The sequence below is a fragment of the Nannospalax galili genome, unplaced genomic scaffold (assembly GCF_000622305.1).
Source record: "Nannospalax galili isolate Female #2095 unplaced genomic scaffold, S.galili_v1.0 scaffold996, whole genome shotgun sequence".
NCBI classification, from domain to species: Eukaryota; Metazoa; Chordata; class Mammalia; order Rodentia; family Spalacidae; genus Nannospalax; species Nannospalax galili.
Window position 1 is genome coordinate 743,476 of NW_008339436.1, and position 21,012 is coordinate 764,487.

Here is a 21,012-nt window from a genome sequence, read left to right on the forward strand (position 1 = left end):
CACGATCACCAATAACGTCACCCCTCTTTCCCTACATTTTCTTGAATGTCTTCCTCCGCCACTGCCCAGCCCCTCACAGAATGGCCAGACACCACCACCCAGTCCTGCTCCCAGTCCCCTCCCACAGGAACCCTTCCCCGAGCCAAGATAGACCCTTAAAGGGCTGTGTCACAGCCTCTAAGGTGGCCCAATCACTTGGTGCTCCCCACAGACCTGGCTATAGAGATGCCACCCAGTCACTGAACTGACCCTGAGGGAAGATCATTTCCAGGTTGGTCCCCACAAAAGCAGTGGGACCCTTGAGATCAGCTGAGAGGAAACCCAGACAGGGCAGGTGCTGACACGCCCAGTAGTGGTTTTGCACCCATCAGCTGTAGGCATCCCCTCCGTGCTTCATGAGTGCCGGCTGCTGTCCACCCTCCCTCCCGCCCTGTCCTCCCAGCCCCAGCACCAGAAATAACCTGGCTGTGCTCCTTACACTTCACTTCTGATCCCCTCAGATGGCCATGGAATGCTCTAGGGAGTTTATGTCCGCCAGAGATCTACCCCTGGCCACACAAGTGTAGATGTTACCCCCCGGAGCCTACAAGCTATGGATGCCCACCTTGTGGGCCACTGCCACCTTCCTTCTGCCCTGGTCACCTACAATGCTCCTCCCACCCCGCCTAATGGGCAGAGGCGATAGGGGTGGGCCACCCCAAGCCTTCCTGTCACTGCTACTCACCCAGCCACTGCCCTGCCATGCCGAGGCCCTGGCCCGGCAGCCTCTTCTCTGAAAGCATCTCAGCACCACCCCAGCCCTGTATCTCCCTGGAGGCGGGGGCAGTGGTGGCTGCAGCCCTGGATGTCATCCATCCTTGTAAGTGATACTGGCGGGCAGTCGGCAGACAGGCTGAGGAGCTGCCTGCCTGAGCCTCTCTCTCCAACAACCACCCTTGCCCCTGGCTGCCCCCCAAGTTCACACCCCAATGTCCAGCTTGGCAGCCAACATTCCAGAATTCTCAGGAGTTTCTTTTTCCTGTCATATTGTCCACTCAAGCAGCCCTGTCCCAGGGTGGACCCCTCTTCCTTATATACACTGCAGGGGCACCTATCCACCACCTTCTCCCGTCAGAATGCTGTGGCCACAGAGTAGCAAGGACTCTGGGTTCATGAAGCTTTTTGGAAGCCTTCCAACATACATGTGTCCACAATATGCACACACATTTTGATGATACTCTTCATTTACCGAAATGCAATGCTTTCTTCATATGTTTTGATATGATTCCCCATGACCCGGCTGAGAGATGCTGTGCCCCTCAGATACCCACAAGCTGGGTCTTCCCAGAGTCAGGCTGGCCAGATACCACGATAGGGGGTTTGCCCCTCCATGGAGCTGCCAGGGTCACTTAAGATGCTACTTACATGGGGTGGGCAAGGGGCCAGGGAGAGTCGGAGATGGGCATGGTGGGAGTCCCACTGGTGTGGGGCCCTCAGCTTCTGGGGTCCCTGAGCCCCGCCTCACTGAGTTGAGGATGTCAGAGATCCTGGGGGCTGGGGCAGAACAGACATACATGAACACAGGTAGGGGGGCATGCAGGAAATAAACCTATGGGAGGTGAGCCAAGCCAGAGTAGGGGAAGCCAGAGGGAGATGTGGGGCCACTAACAGGAGACATGGGGATATAGGGCACATGAGAAGACAGAGAGGGATATGGGGAGGGGGACAGAAAGGCTGTGGAAGGAGGCACCAGGAACACAGATAGAAGCATTTGTCTATTCTGGTAGGCTGAGCTGGAAGCTGCCGTGGGCGGAGGGTGCCCTCCAAGGAGAGGCAACCTGGCCCCGAAGAAGCCAAAGGATCTCACTGCAGGTAACTGGCCTTCAGGAAGCGCCCGACAGGTGAGTAGAGGAGTGGATGAAGGGGAGGAGGGATGTTAAGGAGGAAGGATGGTTCTGGCCCATGTGGATAACCCAGGCCAGCAGCAGGCTAGGCCTCTCCTCTCCTGAATGTCTCCTTGTCCACAGGTCCTGGTTAAGGTTCCCATTTTGGTACCTTCTTTGACCTCCCCTGCCCCAATTAAGGAGTGGTGCTCAGAGATGGTTTACATCAAGAACCAGGGGCTGCTCTGGGGACAGGCTCCTGAGCACTGTGACCAGGGCAGGGTAGGCCATGAGTGACATCAGTGAGGCTAGAAAATTTGGGGGAGAGATAGGCTGAGGGGCCCCAGCCAATTATTGCCCAGGGGTGAGCCTGAGATGAAGTGAGGTGAGCGGCGTGCAGGAAGGGAGTAGAGGTAGGAGATGAGCCAGAGGGCTGGGCCCAGAGGAAGAAGCCATGTAGCTGCCCAGCTGTGTTAGCATATGTGCTCTGAGTAAACCCAGTCAGACTGGACACCCATCAGGCATCCTAGTCCAGGGGGAGCTGGGCCGTGCATGGCGGGTGCAGGAAGCTGAATGCTAGCCGTTCTCAGCGAGCCTCTGGCAGCAGAGGCAGCAGGCCTGGGGGCTACTACTTACATGGGGTGGGCAGGGGGCCTAGAAGACCCGGAGACAAGCAGGGTGGAGGCCCCGCGGATAGGGGGCCCTCGGCTTCTGGGGTTCCAGAGCCCCTTCTCACAGAGTTCAGGATGTCAGAGATCCTGGGGGCTGGGGTGGAACAGACAAGACATGAACACAAGACAGACAGACATGAGGAGATGACAGAACTGACAGGAGGGAAGGAGGAAGGGGATGCTGTTCTCAACCCAAGGCGACCTGGGGCCCAGCTTCCCACGGGCTGCCAGTCTCATCAGCAAGAAACCTCCAGAGGTGGGGCAGAGAGAGACTTTCGCAGGCTCTGGTGGCCTTGGAGTCAAGGCCCAATACTTCAGGGACTGTCTAGTGGTTATGAGTAGGAAAGTGGGCCAGGACAGCATTCTTAGAGGCCACTAGAGGCCTCTGGCCAGGGCTCACAGAGGGGCAGCCATGGGGATCCCCAGCAAGGGGGCTGTAGAAAGACGGCTGGGGCAGTTGGCTCTGGATGTTTCCTCAGAGAGGGTTGCCAGGCCCTTCAAAGTGACCCCACGGCAACAGGGCCCAAGCTACTTACATGGGACTGGAAGGGGGCTAATGGGAACCGGAGATGGGCAGGGCGGGGGGCCCTCAGCTTCTGGGGCTCCTGATCCCCTCCTCACCAAGCTCAGGACATCTGGGACCCTGGGGACTAGGGCAGAACAGAGGCAGGCAGATAGATGGCAGAAAGACCCAAGTGAGGCAAGGCAAGAAGGAAGAAGGTTAAGGCCATAGAATCCCAGGCCACTGCCAGGGCTCTAGGGGAGAAGTGAAAAGGGTCACTCCTGGGAGCACCCATAGGGGTCAGGAGGGTTCATTCTGTGGACCTGTGCCAAGACTTGCAGAGGATATGCCAGGATGTTGGAGTGATGGTCAGCATGATGGCCATGGGAACTGTCCCGGCTGTCCTAGTTACAGACCTGCATGGGATTCTCCCTGATACAAAGTTGAGGTGAGAAGGGCCTGGGACAGTGCCCTTCACTCTGCCGGCCTGTTCTACTTCAGCTCCTGCCTTCACTCCCAGCCTCATCTGCTGCTTCTGGCCTGGCTGCTCCTGGCTCAGCTGCTCCTGGCCCTTGTAAATCTGAGGCCCAGCTACCTCCCTCATAGCTCAGTGTCCCACCCATGCTGCTGATTCTGGGGCAGATGTCCATTCTCCTATGCCCAAGGGCCAACACCCTGTGCTAATCTCTACTCTTGGGTGTCGAGGATGCCCAGGGCAGCATCATAACTGGGGATGAGCAAATGAGTAACCTCTGTATGACCTCTAGAGACATCCTAAGGTAGTTTAGGACTTATATGAGAGAGAGAGAGAGAGAGAGAGAGAGAGAGAGAGAGAGAGAGAGAGAGAGAGAAAGTGTGTGTCCTAAACATGTCTGTCAGACCTCATCCTGGGGAGGCAGAGAAAGTGGAAGAAACTGGGAGGCTACTCACTGATATCAAGTGCTTTGGGGTCATTTGGGGGTGAACACACAACATCACTGGGCAGAGCTCAGGGTGCAGCACAGAAGCCCACCTCAGGAGAGGGCCCCTGAGTCATCAAAGGAAACACCGTTTGGCTATCTGGCCACTCAACACATGCAAGCTGAACAGACCCAAAAGCTTAGGAACTTTTTTATTTTTTTGTCTTTTTGAGACAGGGTCTCCCTGTAGCCCCAGCTGTCCTGGAACTCACTATGTAGACCAGGCTGGCCTTGAACTCACAGAGAGCCACCTGCCTCGGCCTCCTGAGTGCTGGGATTAAAGGCGTGGGCCACCACGCCTGGCAAAAGCTTAGGAACTTTCAGAGAAGAACAGCATCTTGAGCAAATTCTGTCCACATACTTGATACTCCAGAACTGAGTTCCTGGCTCCTAGAATGAAGAACTGGCCCCAAAGTCAAGCTGTGGCTTCCTCACTTGTGCACTGTGCCCGAGATGTGCCATGGTGTCTCAGACATGCTTTGACCCACACCAGACAGGCCCCCACACCAGGCTCCTGAACCACTGTACTATGGCCTGCATAGCAGGACAGGATGCTGCAGAAGGCCCACCCACTGCCAACAGCAGCCTGGCACGGCCAGGCAAGGCTTTCGCAAAGGTACCTTTGGCATCTTCATCTTCTATGGTTGTGTTGGTGCTGTCGGAAGACTCCTGAGAAAACAGAAGAGATGGGGGGCGTCAAGATGTGGCCAAGGACAGGCAAGACACTGCCAATGGTGGGACCAGCCTGGGTCCCTGGTGGGACCTCAGCATGGCTACTCCTGAGGAATTCCCGGGACAGGTCCTCTTAGGGCAGTGATTGGAAGAGAAGGCTCTGGCAGTGTGGGTTATTAGAAGGGCTCCCATCCCAGGGCTCTTTTTGCCCCTGCAGGCCACCACATCCCCAACAGCAAAGGCCATAACTTTGCCTTCCCCAAGAGATTCTGAGACACTCAGCTGCCTCTGTGAGAGAACAGACCTCTTGAAATTTCAAGACCAAATAATACTGACTCCTGGTGACAGAGAAAGCACAGAGCCTGGGCAGTGGACAGTCACAGTGAGCAGTTTTCATATGGGAGATCCCTTCTCACAGAAGAGGTGAGACCTCCTCTACTCCCAGGCCTGGACCTTTAGTGAGGCCCAGCCTCTGCCACCTTCAAGTGGCTGCTGACCTTCAGATCATCCACGTGCCATCCAGAAGACCAAAGGAGCATCTCACAGGTCCTTGCAGGACCACCCCTGGTATGGACACTGACTGAACTCCACTCTGGGCCAGAACTAGGGGTCAGATATAAGGGCAGCCTTATCCTAGTCCAAAAAGTTAACAAGGAGTCCCTCAGAGGGGAATATGACCTCACCTGATACACAAGGCCTAAAAGACATCAGTTACTCAGATGGGAGAAAACCAGACTAATGGTGTCAAGAACTGTGGGGGATATGCAGCTCCCCTGATCCCTGGCATGGAAAGCGCTATGGTGCAAGTGCTGGCCAGAGAAAGTGGGGGTCCCCATGGTGGCACCTTGTGGGATCATTGGGAACCCATGCCTGTGTTCGAGTTTTATCTGTCAGTCTGGCACAGTTGCTCTACTGGAAATGGTTCCACCACCTGTCCATCCCTCCCACGCCACAGAGAGCCAGCCCCTCTAGGGCCCAGGTGATGATGCCAATGTGATGGGAGCAGATGGCAGAGCAGAGAGGAGCAGGAGGGGGATCCACTCAGCAGGAAGCACTGGGCCACATCAGGAAATACAGGTGGAAGGCAGTCGATAGAATAGGGACGAGGTTCCTGAGAAGCAGACCACCCCATGGCCTGCAGTGGGGGGACCCTTGGAGCCTGCTGAGAGCCGGCCACAGAGTGACCCTCTTCAACTGAGCCATTGTGTCCTGCCCTGCCATGGCCCCAAGCAGATAGGCTTTTGGACTCTGCCCTGTCTTGGGGGTCAGGCCCACAATAGATCTGCTCTCTACTCTGGGCACAAATGCTTCCCCCAGGTCACCGTCCACACCCTCCTCCTGGGCCCACACCTCCTGCCCAAGGAAAGGGTGAGGAGTGAGGTGGTGGCAGTACCTTAATCCCGTCCACTGGGTTATGGATAACGGTGGTTTGAGGCTCCTACAGAAGGCGGCAGACAGAGGAAGGAAAGAGAGGGAGAGTGAGAAAGAAGGAAGCAGAGGATGGGGAGCCAGGGAGCCAGAAGAGTGGGCGGCAACCAGGGTCCGCCTAGAGAGAGTGTAGAGCAGAGGGACAGGGATGGAGGCGGTAGGCAGTCAGCGAGATGGCCCAGTAGGGATGGAGGCAGCAGGCAGTCAGTGATGGCCCTGAGTGGGTGTAGATCAGGCCCAATATGATGGAACCAGCAGATCTTTCCAGGCCAGAAGCCAGGAGCATGGAGCTCACAGGGCCTGAGAGACGCTGTAGTGTGTGGGCTCTGACTCTGGGAGTTCTCCCTACCCTCTGCCCCAGCATGGGGGGCACAGGCTTGGAAATGTTATGGGGTGGGAGTGGCACATGGGATGGACAGGGTCCAAGGTGGGGCTGGCTGTGAGGCCGGTGTGAATGGCCATAGGCACCAGGTGGGCTGATGCCTGGCACTCTCCTGCCACTCTCCTGCTCTGAGCAACCCCACTCCAACCAGGATGGCTCTCTCCTGTGCTCCCTCTGGGAGCCGAGGGGGCCATTTGGCAAAGCCAGCCTTTCTACTGGAGATATCAAGTCTGCTTTCAGTAAACTCTAGATCCTATAGTCCAGCAAACTCCAAAAAATCCATCCCCAGGCTGGTGTCCCAGGTCACAACTCCCACATCTCTGGAAATGCCAACTGTTAGGTTCACTAGAACAGAAGCCCCCACAAGACAAGGGGGCCAGAGTTGGCTCAATGCCTTCTTGAGGAGTAAGGAAGGACATAGTAGAGGCATGGTGGGCACCCCAGGTCAGGAGCCCTTGAACTTCCCTCTCTGTCATCTACAGACCAGTATGTCTGCACAGATCAGTGTGTCTGGAGGCTTTGATGAAAACAGTCACAGATGGGCAAGCCCACTGTGGCTGCTACCACACACCTTACCCCTGCACCACCATAGTTCCTATTAGACTCAGGACATATCTGCAATTCTTGCAGAGCCCAGACTGGGCCCCTCTAAGCTGGGTAGACTATAGCTGTACAAGTGAGGGTCCTTGAGGAGGACAGGGTTTCACAGCAGTCTACTGGCCTTCTACCTCACTGGCATCCCGAATGCCTCTCATTACAGCTTTGTGAGAGAATTTGGCCCACAAGTCAGTACAGATGGGAAACTAGGTCTCTAACCAGCATCTGGATGTCTCAGGGTCCCAAGGAGGGGCTCCCCAAGCAGGCTTGCACCTGTCTGATCCAGGCGCCCCCTGACAATGGCCTCTCATCTGGGGATCCAAACCCCATCTCTAAGCCATTCCACTGCATCTCCATGTGGGACTGGTGATGGTGTGCTGTCAGAGGAAGGCAGGGTCACATCAGACCCTGCTTTGCAGGGTCTCTCTGACAGCGAGATTGACAGGGGCAGGGGCTGAGGAGCTCAGTACCAGGGCAGCAGGAGGGAGCGATCCTTTGGGGCTGGTGATGGCCGAGCTGTTTTTGGTGCTGTTTGTCTGGGGCTGTGGAGAGAGGAAAGAGAAGCTGTTAGGGGAAAGAGAGTCATGTCTCTGGCTCCAGTATCTGTTGGGGCATGATTAAGCCTCTAGAGCTGGAACCTTGGGGTCTGGGGTAGAACTGTAGGCTCTGTAATCCTCCTCCCCAACTCCCCTGGAGGAAGGCTTAGTTGGTACCTCACCTTGACTCCATCTGCCTTCTTGTTGAGTAAACTCTTGGCTGCTGCATTGGGAAGGAAGGAGGCATCCTGAGTCCCAAGGGCCTAGGGCCGCTGTAGCTCCTGCCCCTCCCCCAACCTCTGCCCCTTTCCCTAGGAGAGAAGCCCAGGACCTGAGCCCCAGTAGCCCAAGGTCAGAGGCAGGTGTGGCCTTAGCTTCTGGCTTGACCCTGAGTGGCAGACTCTCCAGCGGGGCTGGGCCAGACTTCTCAGGGAGCCTCATCCCAGGACCGTCCTGACCCCAGTATATTCCATGGTTCTGGAGCTCCTTGCAAGGCATCCAACAGCCTCCCAACCCTGTGCCTCTGACTCCCAAAAGGCAGGCAAGATGATGACAGCCCCCCCCACCAACTTCCCAGAACGGCGCCAGGTTGTGGATTGGTGGGCAGCAGGACAGGGAGGGACAGTCATGCTCATTTGGGTCCTGCCCTCCACATTCTCCCGCTAGGGCAGTGGACCAAAGACCACTGTCACACAGAGTGGCTTGTCCCAGCCTACCACCCATCTGTCTTCTGATTGGCATCAAACCTCTGCACCAGGATTAAACTACAGCCTCCCTTTCCTCCCCTTGAACAGCCCCAGTGGCCCTGGTCATGGAACCACTTCTTGGTGGCTATAACAGAGGCCAACTTCAGCCTCTCTGCCCACAAGCCCTGGCAGACACCTGGACTCAGCACATAATCTCCCTTGATTCTCCTTAGAGATCAGGGTGGGCCTGCCTTTGCCCCATCCTTCACTCCCAACACTTGCATCCTCCACAGCAGAGGTTAGAGTTTTAATTACAGAACTAAAACAACAAAAATAGAGAGAGAGAGAGTCAGCTTACCTTACAGAAAAGGAAAGATGAGGAGGGGAGGGAATGAGGAAGGAAGAGAGGAAGAGAGAGAAAACAAGATTTGTGTTGGTTCAGAAAGGCTCCCACACAGGGCAGCAAAGCCAGCCTGTCCTGGCCCAGTGCTCCCCAAGAAGAGCCAAGTGGCCATGTGGCCAGCACAGTAGGTTAGAGAGGCAGCCAGGGCTGGCACAGCACAAGGAGCAGGGGGTATGTGTAGCCCCTTGCCCCCAGGGCCCATTCCCACCCTCCCCATACAGCTGGATACTGGATGGCCATACCTGACCTCAGCCTCTCATGCCTGCTAGAGAGGCCCACAGCAGGCCTGAGTGGGGACACAGTGTCAGGCACACTTACACCTAGGGCTGCAACATCCTCAAAGGGTTTCCTGTCATGCAGCAGCAAGCCACCACCTTTGTGATCAGAAATGCAGACTCCCAGGCCATAAGCTTCTGAGGCAGAACCCCAAAGGGCTCGGTATCTGCCCCACGGTGGTTCTGATGAGCCACTGTTCCATGTGGCTCGTTTCTTCTCAGAAACCAGACCTGGCCTCACTGCTGACTGCCTCCCTCCCTGGCCAGATAACCACAGCTTGGCCCCTCTCTGGCTCTGCATGTGGGGAAACGGGAATTTGGAGCACCACTGTGGGCACCCAGTTTCTGACAGTACCCCTCCTCTGGGTTATTATCTATCTCAGAAATTCTGTTACAACACCAGGTATAGTGGCACATGCCTTTAACCACTGCACTTCAGAGGCAGAGGCAGGCTAATTCCTGTTAGATAGAGGCCAAACTGGTCTACAAGTTCCAAACCACTTGGGGCTACAGGGAGACTGTCTCAAAAAACAAACAAAAAAATCTGTTACAAGCCTAGGGATTTTTCAGAGAGTCACACAGCAGGTCTCTGGAGTTAACCTGAGCCCTGCCCTTCATACCTCATCCTCAAGCCCGAGGCCCCCCTGGGTCTGCAACCTCAGGGCAGTCCTGTCAGGTGGGTTCCCAGAACTAGAAATGTCGACTTCCCACTTCTTGCACTGTGGATTGTGAAACACCTGCTCACTGGGGCTAGACCACTCCCTATAACTCACTTCCAAGCACAGTCCTCCTTGTCCATGGATGCTGCCCCTTCTCTTTCTCCCCATTTCCCTACACAGCTCATTCTCAGAGATAAGTGCCTTATACCAGAAGCCTGGGCTGCCCTTGTGTGGGGGTTGGGTGCTGTGGCTGCAGCTTGAAACCCACTCTGTTGAAGACCTGTGGTTGACATGGCTGGGGGGGATAGGGGGAGGAGACTGTCCCATTTTAAGGGTACTTGTCATAGCTTTCTGAGCAGAAGAAATACCTATCCTCTCTGGGGACACAAATTTCTAAGATGTGGCAATTTCAAAAGGCAGTCTGCAAAAGGCAGGCTTGACTACATCTCCCAGCAGACCATGCAGCCAACCCAAAGCGTTCCCTGCGGATTCTGAGTTGGAACCAGTGCAGGCCAATATTGGTCCAAGACTCAGTTGTGGTACCATGGTACCCCTTAGTATTCTCGGAGGACTCCCTGGATTAGGCCCAGAGACCCCAGTATTGTCCTTGGTCTTAAAAGATTTCCATTTATGTCTTCAAGTCTATCAAAACTGTATTTCCAAGCTGTGCTACTGGAGATGTTAGCAGTTATTTGTGGGAAGAAGCCGGTGTTTATATGTGGGTAGACATGCTCCTCTGAGGCCTGGGACAAGCCATGGTTATGGCTCAAGCCTGGGAAGCTGGGAGCAGACAGAGGTAATGCATCAGCATCTTCCCTGCTCCTCTCACAGCAGCCGTTGTGTGCACTGGGAACAGCATGGGATGCACAGCCCAGTCTCCTTGATTGCATGAGCCCTGGCCATCTGATTCCTGGGGGCTGTCTTTCTCCAGCATTCACAACTGTCCTGGACTAACTACAGTTCACTGAAGACAGAAGCCTGTGCACATCATTCACACCACAGTTCACAGGCAGAGGAGCCTCCTCTGGGGTGCCCAAAGTTAAAAGTATTTAGTAGGAATAGCTGGAGTCAAAGGTGGGCTAAGCAACCACAGGGTTCCAGATATCTAGGGTCTGTACCTCCAACTCAGGATGGCGTTGCCCATTCCCAGAAGGCCCACACGCAGCTTGACAGTCACCAATCACCTTAGGGCCCATATCTGCTCAATGTGAGAGGGACTATGGCTGTCAAACTGGAACACACTCTACATCAAGGGCCTGCCTGCTGGCTGAGGTGCTCTGCCACAATGGAATGTCTGACAGAGACGTGGAGAAGGGAAATCCCTGATATACATCCTTAAAGCATGGTTGGACTGGGCCAACCCAATGGAGTGGGTGGGACCTTCAGCTTTGCTTCACCCACTATCTGGTCTCCCTGGATGGCCATGCTGAGCTCTGTTGACATGCACTGACCTCCCTCCAGGACAGAGTGACCCTCAGCACTTGGGGCAGAGTCACACATGCAGGTGGCCTCATGCAAGGTTGCCCTGGCTCACTTGCAGGCAGGCGGGCATTGCAGGAGGAGTCCTGGGCAGAGCAGGCTGAGGTGACCTGTCTCACATATGTCCCTTGGGCAACAGGGCTTCCCTGGGAGCCACGAGCTTCATCATTTTTCTGAACCTAGTCTCCCTCTCACATGGACTTCAAAAAGGCTATAAAATATGGATTTGGAACTATCCACACTGGGCCCCTGTGGGGAGAACAGTCCAGGATGGCCTGAGCATCACCCAGGTGGAGGGGTCCTCCAGCTGTGAAGGTCTTCCTGTGGCCCTGGTGAGTTGTGAGATGGAGCCAGGCAGGCACATGGGAAGGGCTGGGCCCCAGGCTATGGATCCAATGCCCTATCTCCAGCCACCAGCTGTGGTTCCACGAAAAACGGAAACTTGACTTGGAGAAGACTTGGTTTGGCCCTGTATGCTCAGTGTCTACTCTAACCTTATGTCAGCACTCAGTTTTGATGGTGGCTATGGAGCCCATGATGAGGTCCCAGTGTCAGTTAGCCTTCAGAGGGACTGGGCCTATACCACCCCAAGGAACAGGTTGACAGAGGCCACCTCCTTCCTCAGGGGGGTTGGGACCATGTAAGAAAGGTCTCCTCTCAGGAGAACCTCTCGAAAGCTCCCAGACACTTGATGCTATCCCCATTTTCACTCTGGGAAACTGCAGCACAGACCACTAGGTCCATCTTCTCCAAGGGAAGGACTGACCTTGGTCCCCACAGCTCCCTTGGGACAACATCCCTACCTCTGTAGTCATAGTTCCCCTTCCAGGATTGACACCCTCAAGCAGCAGGCCCAGTGGCTTTCTGTGAGATCAGGGTCATTCTGAATGGGGTCTCCAGTCTTCCAGACCCCAGAGGCCAGGACCAAATGTGCCTAGGCTTGGTATGGCCCTTCCTTTTATAGATGATATGACAGAAGTGAGGGGCTGCCTCCTTGCCCAGGGTAGAGGCCTCTGCTAGGATGTGACTACGACAGGAGCAGAGCTCCCAGGGGGTGCTGCCAGCCTCTAGGGAGGCTCTAGGGGCCTGGCCAGTGGCTGCGTGCAGCAGGGGGGCTGCATGCCAACAGGAAGGATGGGCGGGAGCGGGTGGACACTGGGCAAGACACATCTACCTTGTTCCACCAGCCCCATGGTGGCGCCGGAGGCCGCGGTGGACATTGTGGCTGGAGCGGTGGTCTGTCTGCCCACTGTTAGCACCGGGTTAGAGACGAGGGGAGGAAGGGGGCGGACACAGACGGGGTGGGGGGGCAAGGTGAGGAAAGAGAAGAGACAAAGGAAGCAGAAGAAGATTAGAGTTAAAGTTTAGGTGGCAGATGGCTCCAGAATCCCTTTCTCAGGAGAGTGAAACAAGATTGGGCCGATAGACACCGAAAAGCATTTGCCTCCTTTCTCCTTAGAACACCCCAGTGGGGCTTCTTGTGCCCAGCGGGGCATGCAGGGCACACAGCAGACAGGACAGTCCCATTAGTGTTGGTGTGACCATGTGTGCCCGTTCCCGGCAGTACAGCATCACAGCAAAGTAACAGGAGGCAGGGTGCCAGATGCAGACGGACAACGAGAGACGACCACGGACGCTCGCACACTTAGTGTCAGACGACGACGACGAAGCCACAGACATAGCTGTCTGGGCACTGGGGCCAATACTGTCTCCCCAGATGGGCCCCATGGGTCTCTAACAGACCCTTGAGACTTCATTTTCGCACCATTCATTCTGAGCAACCAGGGTAGGCAGCCGGTCCAGAGTTAAGAAAAGGAAGGTTCTCGGTGCATAGACCTCACGCTCATCCCCCTCCCTCCTGCTACCTCCCGCACACAACATGGTGCTTAGAGCGCTGAGGACAAGGAGACCACGGGGCTGCCCAACAGACGCCTGGACAGACACATGTGGCAGGCCAGGTGGTGGGCATCACAGACATTAAGGTGTCAGGTGAGGGACATAGACCCAACACAGAGGAGAAGACCCAACACGGAGGAGGTGGGGCAGGGCATAGCAGATTCCCATTGTTCACCCAATGAGGGAGCCAGAAGGCCTTCTGGCAGTGGGCCTTGGAGATGAGGGCAGAGGCTGGGCCCTCACCAGCCTGGAGGAAAGGGACTGAGGGATGGTAAGGAAGGAGGGGCATTCGGCCACTTACAACCTGCAGGGCAAGGGTAGCACCATGGCACAGTGTCTTCCCTAGAGAAGAACGTCTCACCTGAGAAATTCCGTGTTGCCAGCATAGTGGTGAGGATGGCCCCCTAAGGAGAAACACAGACAGGGCCACCCTGTTAGAGTCTGTTTCCTGCTGGCTTCTGGATAGAGACCCCTGTCCCCAAGATTACAAGCTCAGCCTTTCAGAAAGGCAAGGGGTTTCTGGAGCCTAGCAGTTGTGCCAAGGCAAGTTACCATGTCACAATTAAAGCACACCAGGAACCCTCATGCTACTCACAAATCACAGCATTAAGACTGAAATGTGGGCATGGCCAGGATGGCCCACCACCATGGCAGCTCCTCTGGCTCCTTGATCCTTCATTTCTCTAACAGGCCCAAGACAGTAGGGCTGCCCTCAGGGCTTTGGGGAACTCAGTCAAGCAATGGTCTCAAGGACCAGGTCTGGTCTTGACTGGCATCATCAGAATCAGCCTTGCCCACCTATTTCCTCAACGTTCCTGGTCCACCAGGACCATCCTACAGCTCTACTCTCTTTACCAAACCTGATCTGGGCCAAGGCTCCTTCTGCCTACAGGAGCCCCAGGTGTGGAGTCTGACAGAGTCCTCAGGATGCTCCTGGCAAGGATGCTGAAGGGGCCAACTCTGCATCTGAGGCCATGCTATGACACTTTGGGCTATCATAGGGCCTAGACTCATGTGATCTGGACTTGTCAATAAGCACAATTCTGATAGCTTTCTTCTCCTGCCTCCTCTTCTTCAGATCCTGATGACACTCCCAACTCCAGCATGGGACCCATAAGTCATAAGGATGGGGGCTGAGCCTCACCTTGAGCTTCCTCCTGGCATTGAACTTCTTCAGACATTCCACAGTCTCCTGTCTGTGCATCATAGAGGCCACCGTTGAGCGTTGCTATTGGGAGAGAGGAAGTCACAGGGAAGTAAGGAGCTTTAGAAGTATCAGCCTTGTATCCTAGGAGAACCCCAGAGGCTTAGGAGACAGGGTCAGAATAGTGGTATTTCAGGGGCCCACATACTGAATGCTACCAGTCACCGTGGTAATGAGAGGTCACCTGCTCCCACCTGATGTCCCCAACTCATCTGTGAGTTCAGGATTTGTCCTTCACAGACCAGGGGACAAGTCATATGCAAGAAACAAAACCCTGGGGCCATCTTGGCAATACCCTGGCTATACCCACCAGGATCTGGCCTCCAGAGGGTGCCAAGGATGACTTACACAGACCCATGGGTGCTTCAGGGCCTCATGGGCCGTGATGCGCTTGGCAGGGTTGATAGTCAACATCTGGTTGATGAGGTTTTTGGCTTCAGGAGTAACGGTGTCCCATTCAGGGGATGGGAACTACAGAAGGAAGCAGTGCACAGGCCAAAGCTGAAACTCTTCCCCAGGCAGGGGCTGTGAATGGGGGAGAGGACCCAGGGTGTGGCAACAGGAGGCCCACTCCCACCCGGCACCCACTCACGTCATAGGCCCCAGCCTTGATCTGCTGGTACAGCTTGTGCTGGTCCTCGTCCCAGAAGGGCGGGTAGCCCACCAACAGGATGTACAGGATCACCCCTGTGGATGGGGACGTGAGCAGCACAGCCTGGAGGGCCCTGGGATCCTCAGTGTCCCTTTGGCCCCCACCATGGGAAGCTTGGCACCAACAGCCTCTACCCCCTGTTCCAACTCCACCTTATTTCACTAGGGAGCCCAGTCAGCCCCCTCTTCTGTACCCTCACCTGTGGGAGAAAACCCTACCTAAGGAGCCATCCTGTCATGTGGTCTGACAGTCCCTGGTCCCTATATCCTGGTGTCCGCTTTCTCTGGACCTAGACCTATGCTGAGCATCAGTGTACACAGATAATGGCCCATGGCATGCTGATAATTCTAATGCGGGTGTAAAACAGCCCAAACGCAGGTATGACACATGAACCTGGCTCTGGATGGAGTAAGTCAGTAACCTGCATACTCCAGGACAGAGGGAGTAAGCCTAGAAATGCCTCCCCTACATATTGTGCAACCCACCCACCTCACACAGGGGTCTCACCACATGCCCAGATGTCCACAGGTTTGCCATATGCCTCCTTCCGAAGGACCTCAGGGGACAGGTAGCCCGGCGTGCCAGCAAATCCTATCAAAGGGGAAGGGACCATGAGGGGCCATGAGGAGTTGCCAGTAGCCCAGGCCCACCCCCTGGGCACTCACCAAACCATGCCTGCTGGTCCCCCTGCACCTCGATGGCCAGGCCGAAGTCTGCCAGCTTCACCGCGGCCCCTTTGCACTTGCTGGCCAGAAGCAGGTTCTCAGGCTACAGGAAGATGGCCACCAGGGCATGGTGTTTATATCCCAGGCAGTTAAGGGAGGGATGGGGCACAAAACAGAGATAGCAGCAGTTTGCTGAAAGGGATGCACAGCCTGCCTCCAACATGGGTATCCTTGGGCATGACTGACTCCTAAGCCTGCACTCTACAGGCCAACTCCCCTGACAAGGAGAGCATCTCCAGCCTTTTAGAGGGAAGTTGGCCTTTAGCCCAAACTTGGATATCCTGGTTCCTTAAAATGGGAGCCAAACCTGCAGGGACTGGTCATATAAGGTTGCAGGGGCTTCTATAATCCTAGAACTCCCACTGATAGAGGGATGGTCCTGCCTTCCTTATTTCTGACATGGTGGAGAACACCTGCTGAGGGGCTTGGGCACTTCCTGCTTGGGCAGTGGCCCTCACAGGAGATGGAAGAACCACTAGGGGCACAATGCCTGGGTCAGCCCAGGGCATCTACCTGTCAGGCACAGCCAGCTCTAGTCAGTGCCACCACCCTGGGCAGAAGATAAGCACGGGCTACTTGCCCATCTGCATCCACTGGTAGGAAAGGTCATGCAAGCCCCCTCAGAGAATATCGTTCTTACCTCAGCTGGAGGGACATTTATTCTGTCCTACAGAAGCAGTTTAAGAGGCTGCTGTCTGTTGACTGTTGAGGGCCTGAGGGGTCCCTCTGCTACTGTTTCCCCTGGCATTCCTGTCTAGCCTCCAGTCACTCTGGCCTGTCCCTGCAGCTGTACCAGTTCCCAGAGATTAGGTCACAGGGCAGGGCTCAAAGTTCAGGAGGGAGTTCTTGGCTTCTGACCACCAGGGGGCTCCTGACCCTTCAGATCCTCTTGGCAAACTCATGGGCACCCTCATCATTCCATAGAGGATCCCTTCCTGGACTCACACTGCCACATGGCCTGCTTTTGGTATCAGGTTCCAAGACTTTACATGGTGCAATGTAGCCCTTGGGACCAAAGTATGCCCACCCTACACAAAGATGTGTACTCCTGAGTTGGCTGCTCAGGTCCCATAGGCAGACCAGAGCTTCACAAGCTGTGGCTGCAGAGCAGCCAGGGCCAACACTGCAGGCCCACCAGAACTCCCTTCTCCCTGCTAACAGGAAGAGGTCACCCTCAGCCTTGCCCATCTTGACTTTTATCAATGACAGCAAGCTGTCTGCCCCACACTGAAAATCTGCAAAGAGGAGGAACAGGGTGCCTCAGCTGCAATTCTGGTCCCATGCTCTGATCCCGGCCCCTTCTCAAAGGAACTGATGGTGGGGAAGGTGTCAAGCAAACTAGGACCCTGGAAAGTGCCAGGCAAGAAAGCCTGGGGCCCTAGAGGGAAGCAGTAGCTGGGCCCACGGAGGCTGGGCTGCACTCTGGCTCCTTCACAACCCATGATGAGCCAGTTGTCCTGTGCTTTTTCTTTGCCATGACTGAGTATCAGCAACCCAACATGGTGCCATCTGTGTGTCTGCCTTAAGACAGTGGGACTTCTCTTCAGGAAAGGAGAGATATTCTGCCCCCTCAACAGGAAGATGCAATTTGTCCAGACTTGAGGAAGTGAACGAGTACATACTTCCTTTTCTATGCCTTAGCCTCAAAGCTAATTCTCTGAGAACAGAGTGTCCATGCCTTATAAAACTAACAACAAATGGCATTCCCCTCTTCAGGGGCCTTGATCTGGCTGACTCAGATAAGATAAAGCAGGACCCTCAAGGAGGCAGGGATACATAAAGACATATGGGTGAGATCCCAGGTCTGCTCTGTATGACACTCTCCAGAGCAGCTGCCAAGACCAGCCCCAATCCATTGCCTAAGAAGGAGTGATCCCCCCACCATTCAACACAAAAGCTCAAGAGACAACTACCCTTAAATGCACTCAGGGCAGGTTTGGCATCCACACTGTCCCCAGACAATAGCAACAAGCTGAACCAGGCCTTGGAAAAGCAAAGATTAGAGGGAAGGAAGGAGAGGTGGAAGAGAGAGAGGGGGGGAGGCTTCTGAGAAGCTGAACCACCTTTTTTCTTTTCATAAGACAGGGTCTTGGCTGGCCTCAAACTTGCTGGGTAACCAAGGCTGGCCTTGAACTTCTGATCCTACTGCCTCAATCTCCCAGGTGTTGGGATTACAGAAATGAGCCACCACAACCAGCTACAAATGTTCTTTGGGACAGAGCCTCAAATTCATAGTCCAGCCTTCGGCAGCAGAGTATTAGAAAGAGAGGTTTGAGAGGAGTTGGCTAAGCCAGGCAAAGCCTGATCTTACCACTCTGCCCCAACTACCTGTCCCCACCTGCAAGAGTTGCATCTTGGTAGGAGCCTAGAAAAAGACTGAGTATACATCTGCTAACAGGCTGATTCCTGAAGGCTGCTTCTTCCAGCTCTGGAGACAATGGGAAGTATGTGTGCAGCTACATCTCACATAAATGCACACACACATGCATGCATGCCCACCCAAACACATATATACACATATACAGGTGCCTTTATGTACACACATATGCACATGGCCCTATACGTAGACATACACACAAGTACTAACATTCCTTCATGCAAGCACACAGTATGCACACACATCTTCCACATCCCACCCACCCCCACTCCACACCTTCTTTTATAAAACATGTAAGTGTGGATGACAAAAACCTCGCACAGAGCTGGGTAGAAACTCACCTTGAGGTCTCTGTGGACGACCCCCATTTGGTGACAATGGAGAACAGCCTCCAGGATCTGCTGGATGCAGTGACTATGGCAAACAGCAGGCAAGTTAGTGTAGTGGCCCTGGGTGTCTGGGGAGGGGAGCAGCAACAGGAGACATGGGGGAAGGCAGTGGTGCTGTGGCACACTGGGGTTCCATCCCCAGCCTCTGAGGAAGCCAGGAGGATGTAGGGAATCAAAGGGAGAGGAGATGTTGGCCAGAAGGGCTCCTTCTTAACCCCAAGGCCAGCTATTCTGGTCCTCGCTCTCCCTTCCTCTCTGAGCCCAGGTCTGCTTAGAAGACAAGACCAGACCCACGGAAATAACTTTCAGTAGAAGCACTCCTCCAGTTCCCAGCTTATCCCTCCCAGGCTCAGGTTGGCCAAACTGACGCCAACCTGTGGGCAGAGAAGCCAGTAGCAGTGAGCACAGAGGGCAAGAGGGTGGGGAATCTAAGGCAAGGAAGGGCAGTGCAGGTGGGGCGTGAACGCCATGGTGTGCATGTGAGCCCATCTGCTTTGAGAGGCTGGTGTGTGCTACTTCATCTTAACAGACATGCACCTGCACATCCATGTTGCTGGTGGCTGCCACACCGGACAGCCCAGCTCTACCCACGTGGGTATCTAGCTCAGCTTCCTGGGCCAGTGGGCAGCTTGAGCACAGGAGTCTCCTTGTTCCAACTCTTTCCTAGTTGGGGACAGCTATCAGTGTCAGTCTTGGGATCTTCCTGTCCTTCAGCACATCAGACTCTGGGCCACCAGCCCTGTGTATACAGAGGCCCTGTGACCTGAGCTCACCCCCCCGCAAGGAGCCCCTGGAGCCAGGCACAAGTCCCATGGTGCCCTATCATAGGAGTACTAGGGTGAAAGGTTGGCTTCCCTGGGGTACAGAGTCCACCCTTCTCAAACCAGCCCCCCTCATCCTGAGTCTGGCCACACCTGGACACGGCCAGTGTGGCACTGAAAATTACATCCAAGTTTCCTTCCTGAGAAAGTCACCCTCAGCATCCTAGTGGGAGGGTGTGGTCCCAAGGTTTATGAGTTCAGAAAGAGCCATGCCCAATACATGGGAGGCAACTCTCCTTAATGTTATCACCTCCACACTCTCACCTATTCCAGGGTCTTAAGACCCCTTCTTCCCAATCCCTTCCTCTCTCTTTCCCACTCCCATTTTCTTTTTGAAAACTGTGTTACTAGCAAGGAACTGCCATTTAGCATGACATCCTACTCTGCCTGGTACCATTCCTTGTCCTTGCCCTCTTTCTGGTCCCCAAGAGAATCCAGCACTTGTCCCTTGGGGTGATGCTCAGTCCTATGTAGGCTAGGAGTCAGCTGCGTTTGTGGCAAGGCCTGTAAGATTGGGCACTGCAAGCGTCATTCAAGTAGATAGAGCTGTCTCCCCACAGACCAAACAGGACAGATCCTGAAACCAGCAGGGGTGAGATTATAGGTTCAGAGTTCCTCCCTGAGGCCCTGCAGAGTGCAGCAAGCTCCTCCTGATTCTCCCAATGATCAACTGGCCCCTCAGGCTGCACAGAATGGGTGGCCAGGCCCTGTGGTCACTTGAGGCCCTGTCTGGATAAAAGGAGGGGCTCAGACTATGGGTCCCTAGCCACGGCTGTGGTCTATATAGCCCTGCTTGGCCAGCCTCCCCTCTCCCTAGGACACACTCCCTATGGAGTGATTTGTGTGCAGCTGTGGTCATCTGGAAGTGCCATCTCCCTACACAGCAGCAGCAGAGGCCCAACCTGCTTCACACACACAAATACTGAGAATACTAAGGGTAAAAGTCAGCACCTTCCTCAGTGTGTTTCCTCTAGCTTGGTCTTTTGAGAGACCATACTAAGTCCAGTCAAGGCTCTAGGCCCTTTGGCTTTACCCTCTGATGGCATGATCAGCGTGCTTGCAGCATTACACATTGTGCCACCCTCCTATCCTGAGGCACCTCTCCCAGTGGTGCTAGGCCTCAGAACACCACCAGTGACCTCTTCAGTGTCCAAAGGTACTACAGTGTTCAGAGGTACTAGTCTTGCTGGGATCAAGATCTTCCCTCCCTTGCCTGGTCCAGTCATCACCAGGTGGACGCTCCTCACATACTTCACAGTCACCCTCAGAGGGTTACTAGTATCCAAGAATCAGTTGCTCAAGCAAACCAGGGCATCCCAGGAGAACATGTTGTCAGGCTATATGAGGGGGAATGAGAATACTGGCCTGTAGGCAGGATAGAACAACCACCCAGCCCAAGAGCAGCCACTCAGGGAAGCCCCCACTCTCTGGAGAACTTTCCTCATGCCACTGGCCTGATCGGTAACCTCCATTACCGGTATGCCGTCTTTCCCAGGCAGGGTCAACCCCTTGGTCTTGTCTTCATTCTCTGAGTAGCTTAGAAGTCATTCTATGGTCAGAATCATCCCCAAGAAGCATTCTGGACACTGGCCACGTTCTAGGCATTATTCTCACAAGCTGAAACCTAATGTGACATCTTGGGAACAAGTCAGCATTTCACCAGGTCCCCTTCGACGCTTCCAGGAGCCATACTGTTTTCTAAGGCTTTGTGGATTGTTTTTGTTTTTTGAGATGGAGGTCTGATTATGTTGCCCAGGCTGGTTCCCAACTGCTAGGCTAACTGACTTTACCTTCCAAGTAGCTGGGACTACAGCACATGCCACTGTGCCTGACTTCC

At 54.8% G+C, this 21,012-nt stretch overlaps 1 protein-coding gene across 10 annotated transcripts in view; it reads right to left on the reverse strand.

Annotated features, from left to right (window-relative positions):
* The window catches only part of Camk2b (calcium/calmodulin dependent protein kinase II beta), a 100,381-nt gene that overhangs the window by 6,123 nt on the left and 73,246 nt on the right, over nt 1-21,012 (reverse strand). For 3 of the 10 annotated variants that reach the window (XM_008834071.1, XM_008834068.1, XM_008834070.1), the window contains exons 6-17: nt 18,307-18,379; nt 15,529-15,631; nt 15,371-15,454; nt 14,804-14,898; nt 14,560-14,682; nt 14,152-14,235; nt 13,369-13,411; nt 12,286-12,360; nt 7,792-7,829; nt 7,544-7,615; nt 6,060-6,104; nt 4,615-4,663 (exon numbers count right to left, since the gene is read on the reverse strand). In XM_008834071.1, coding sequence (XP_008832293.1) covers nt 4,615-4,663; nt 6,060-6,104; nt 7,544-7,615; nt 7,792-7,829; nt 12,286-12,360; nt 13,369-13,411; nt 14,152-14,235; nt 14,560-14,682; nt 14,804-14,898; nt 15,371-15,454; nt 15,529-15,631; nt 18,307-18,379 — 884 coding nt within the window. Of the gene's footprint in view, nt 1-1,404; nt 1,534-2,498; nt 2,628-3,069; nt 3,184-4,614; nt 4,664-6,059; nt 6,105-7,543; nt 7,616-7,791; nt 7,833-12,285; nt 12,361-13,368; nt 13,412-14,151; nt 14,236-14,559; nt 14,683-14,803; nt 14,899-15,370; nt 15,455-15,528; nt 15,632-18,306; nt 18,380-21,012 lie in introns of all 10 variants that reach the window. The other 7 variants (XM_008834076.1, XM_008834075.1, XM_008834073.1 and 4 more) reach the window with 4 other exon arrangements.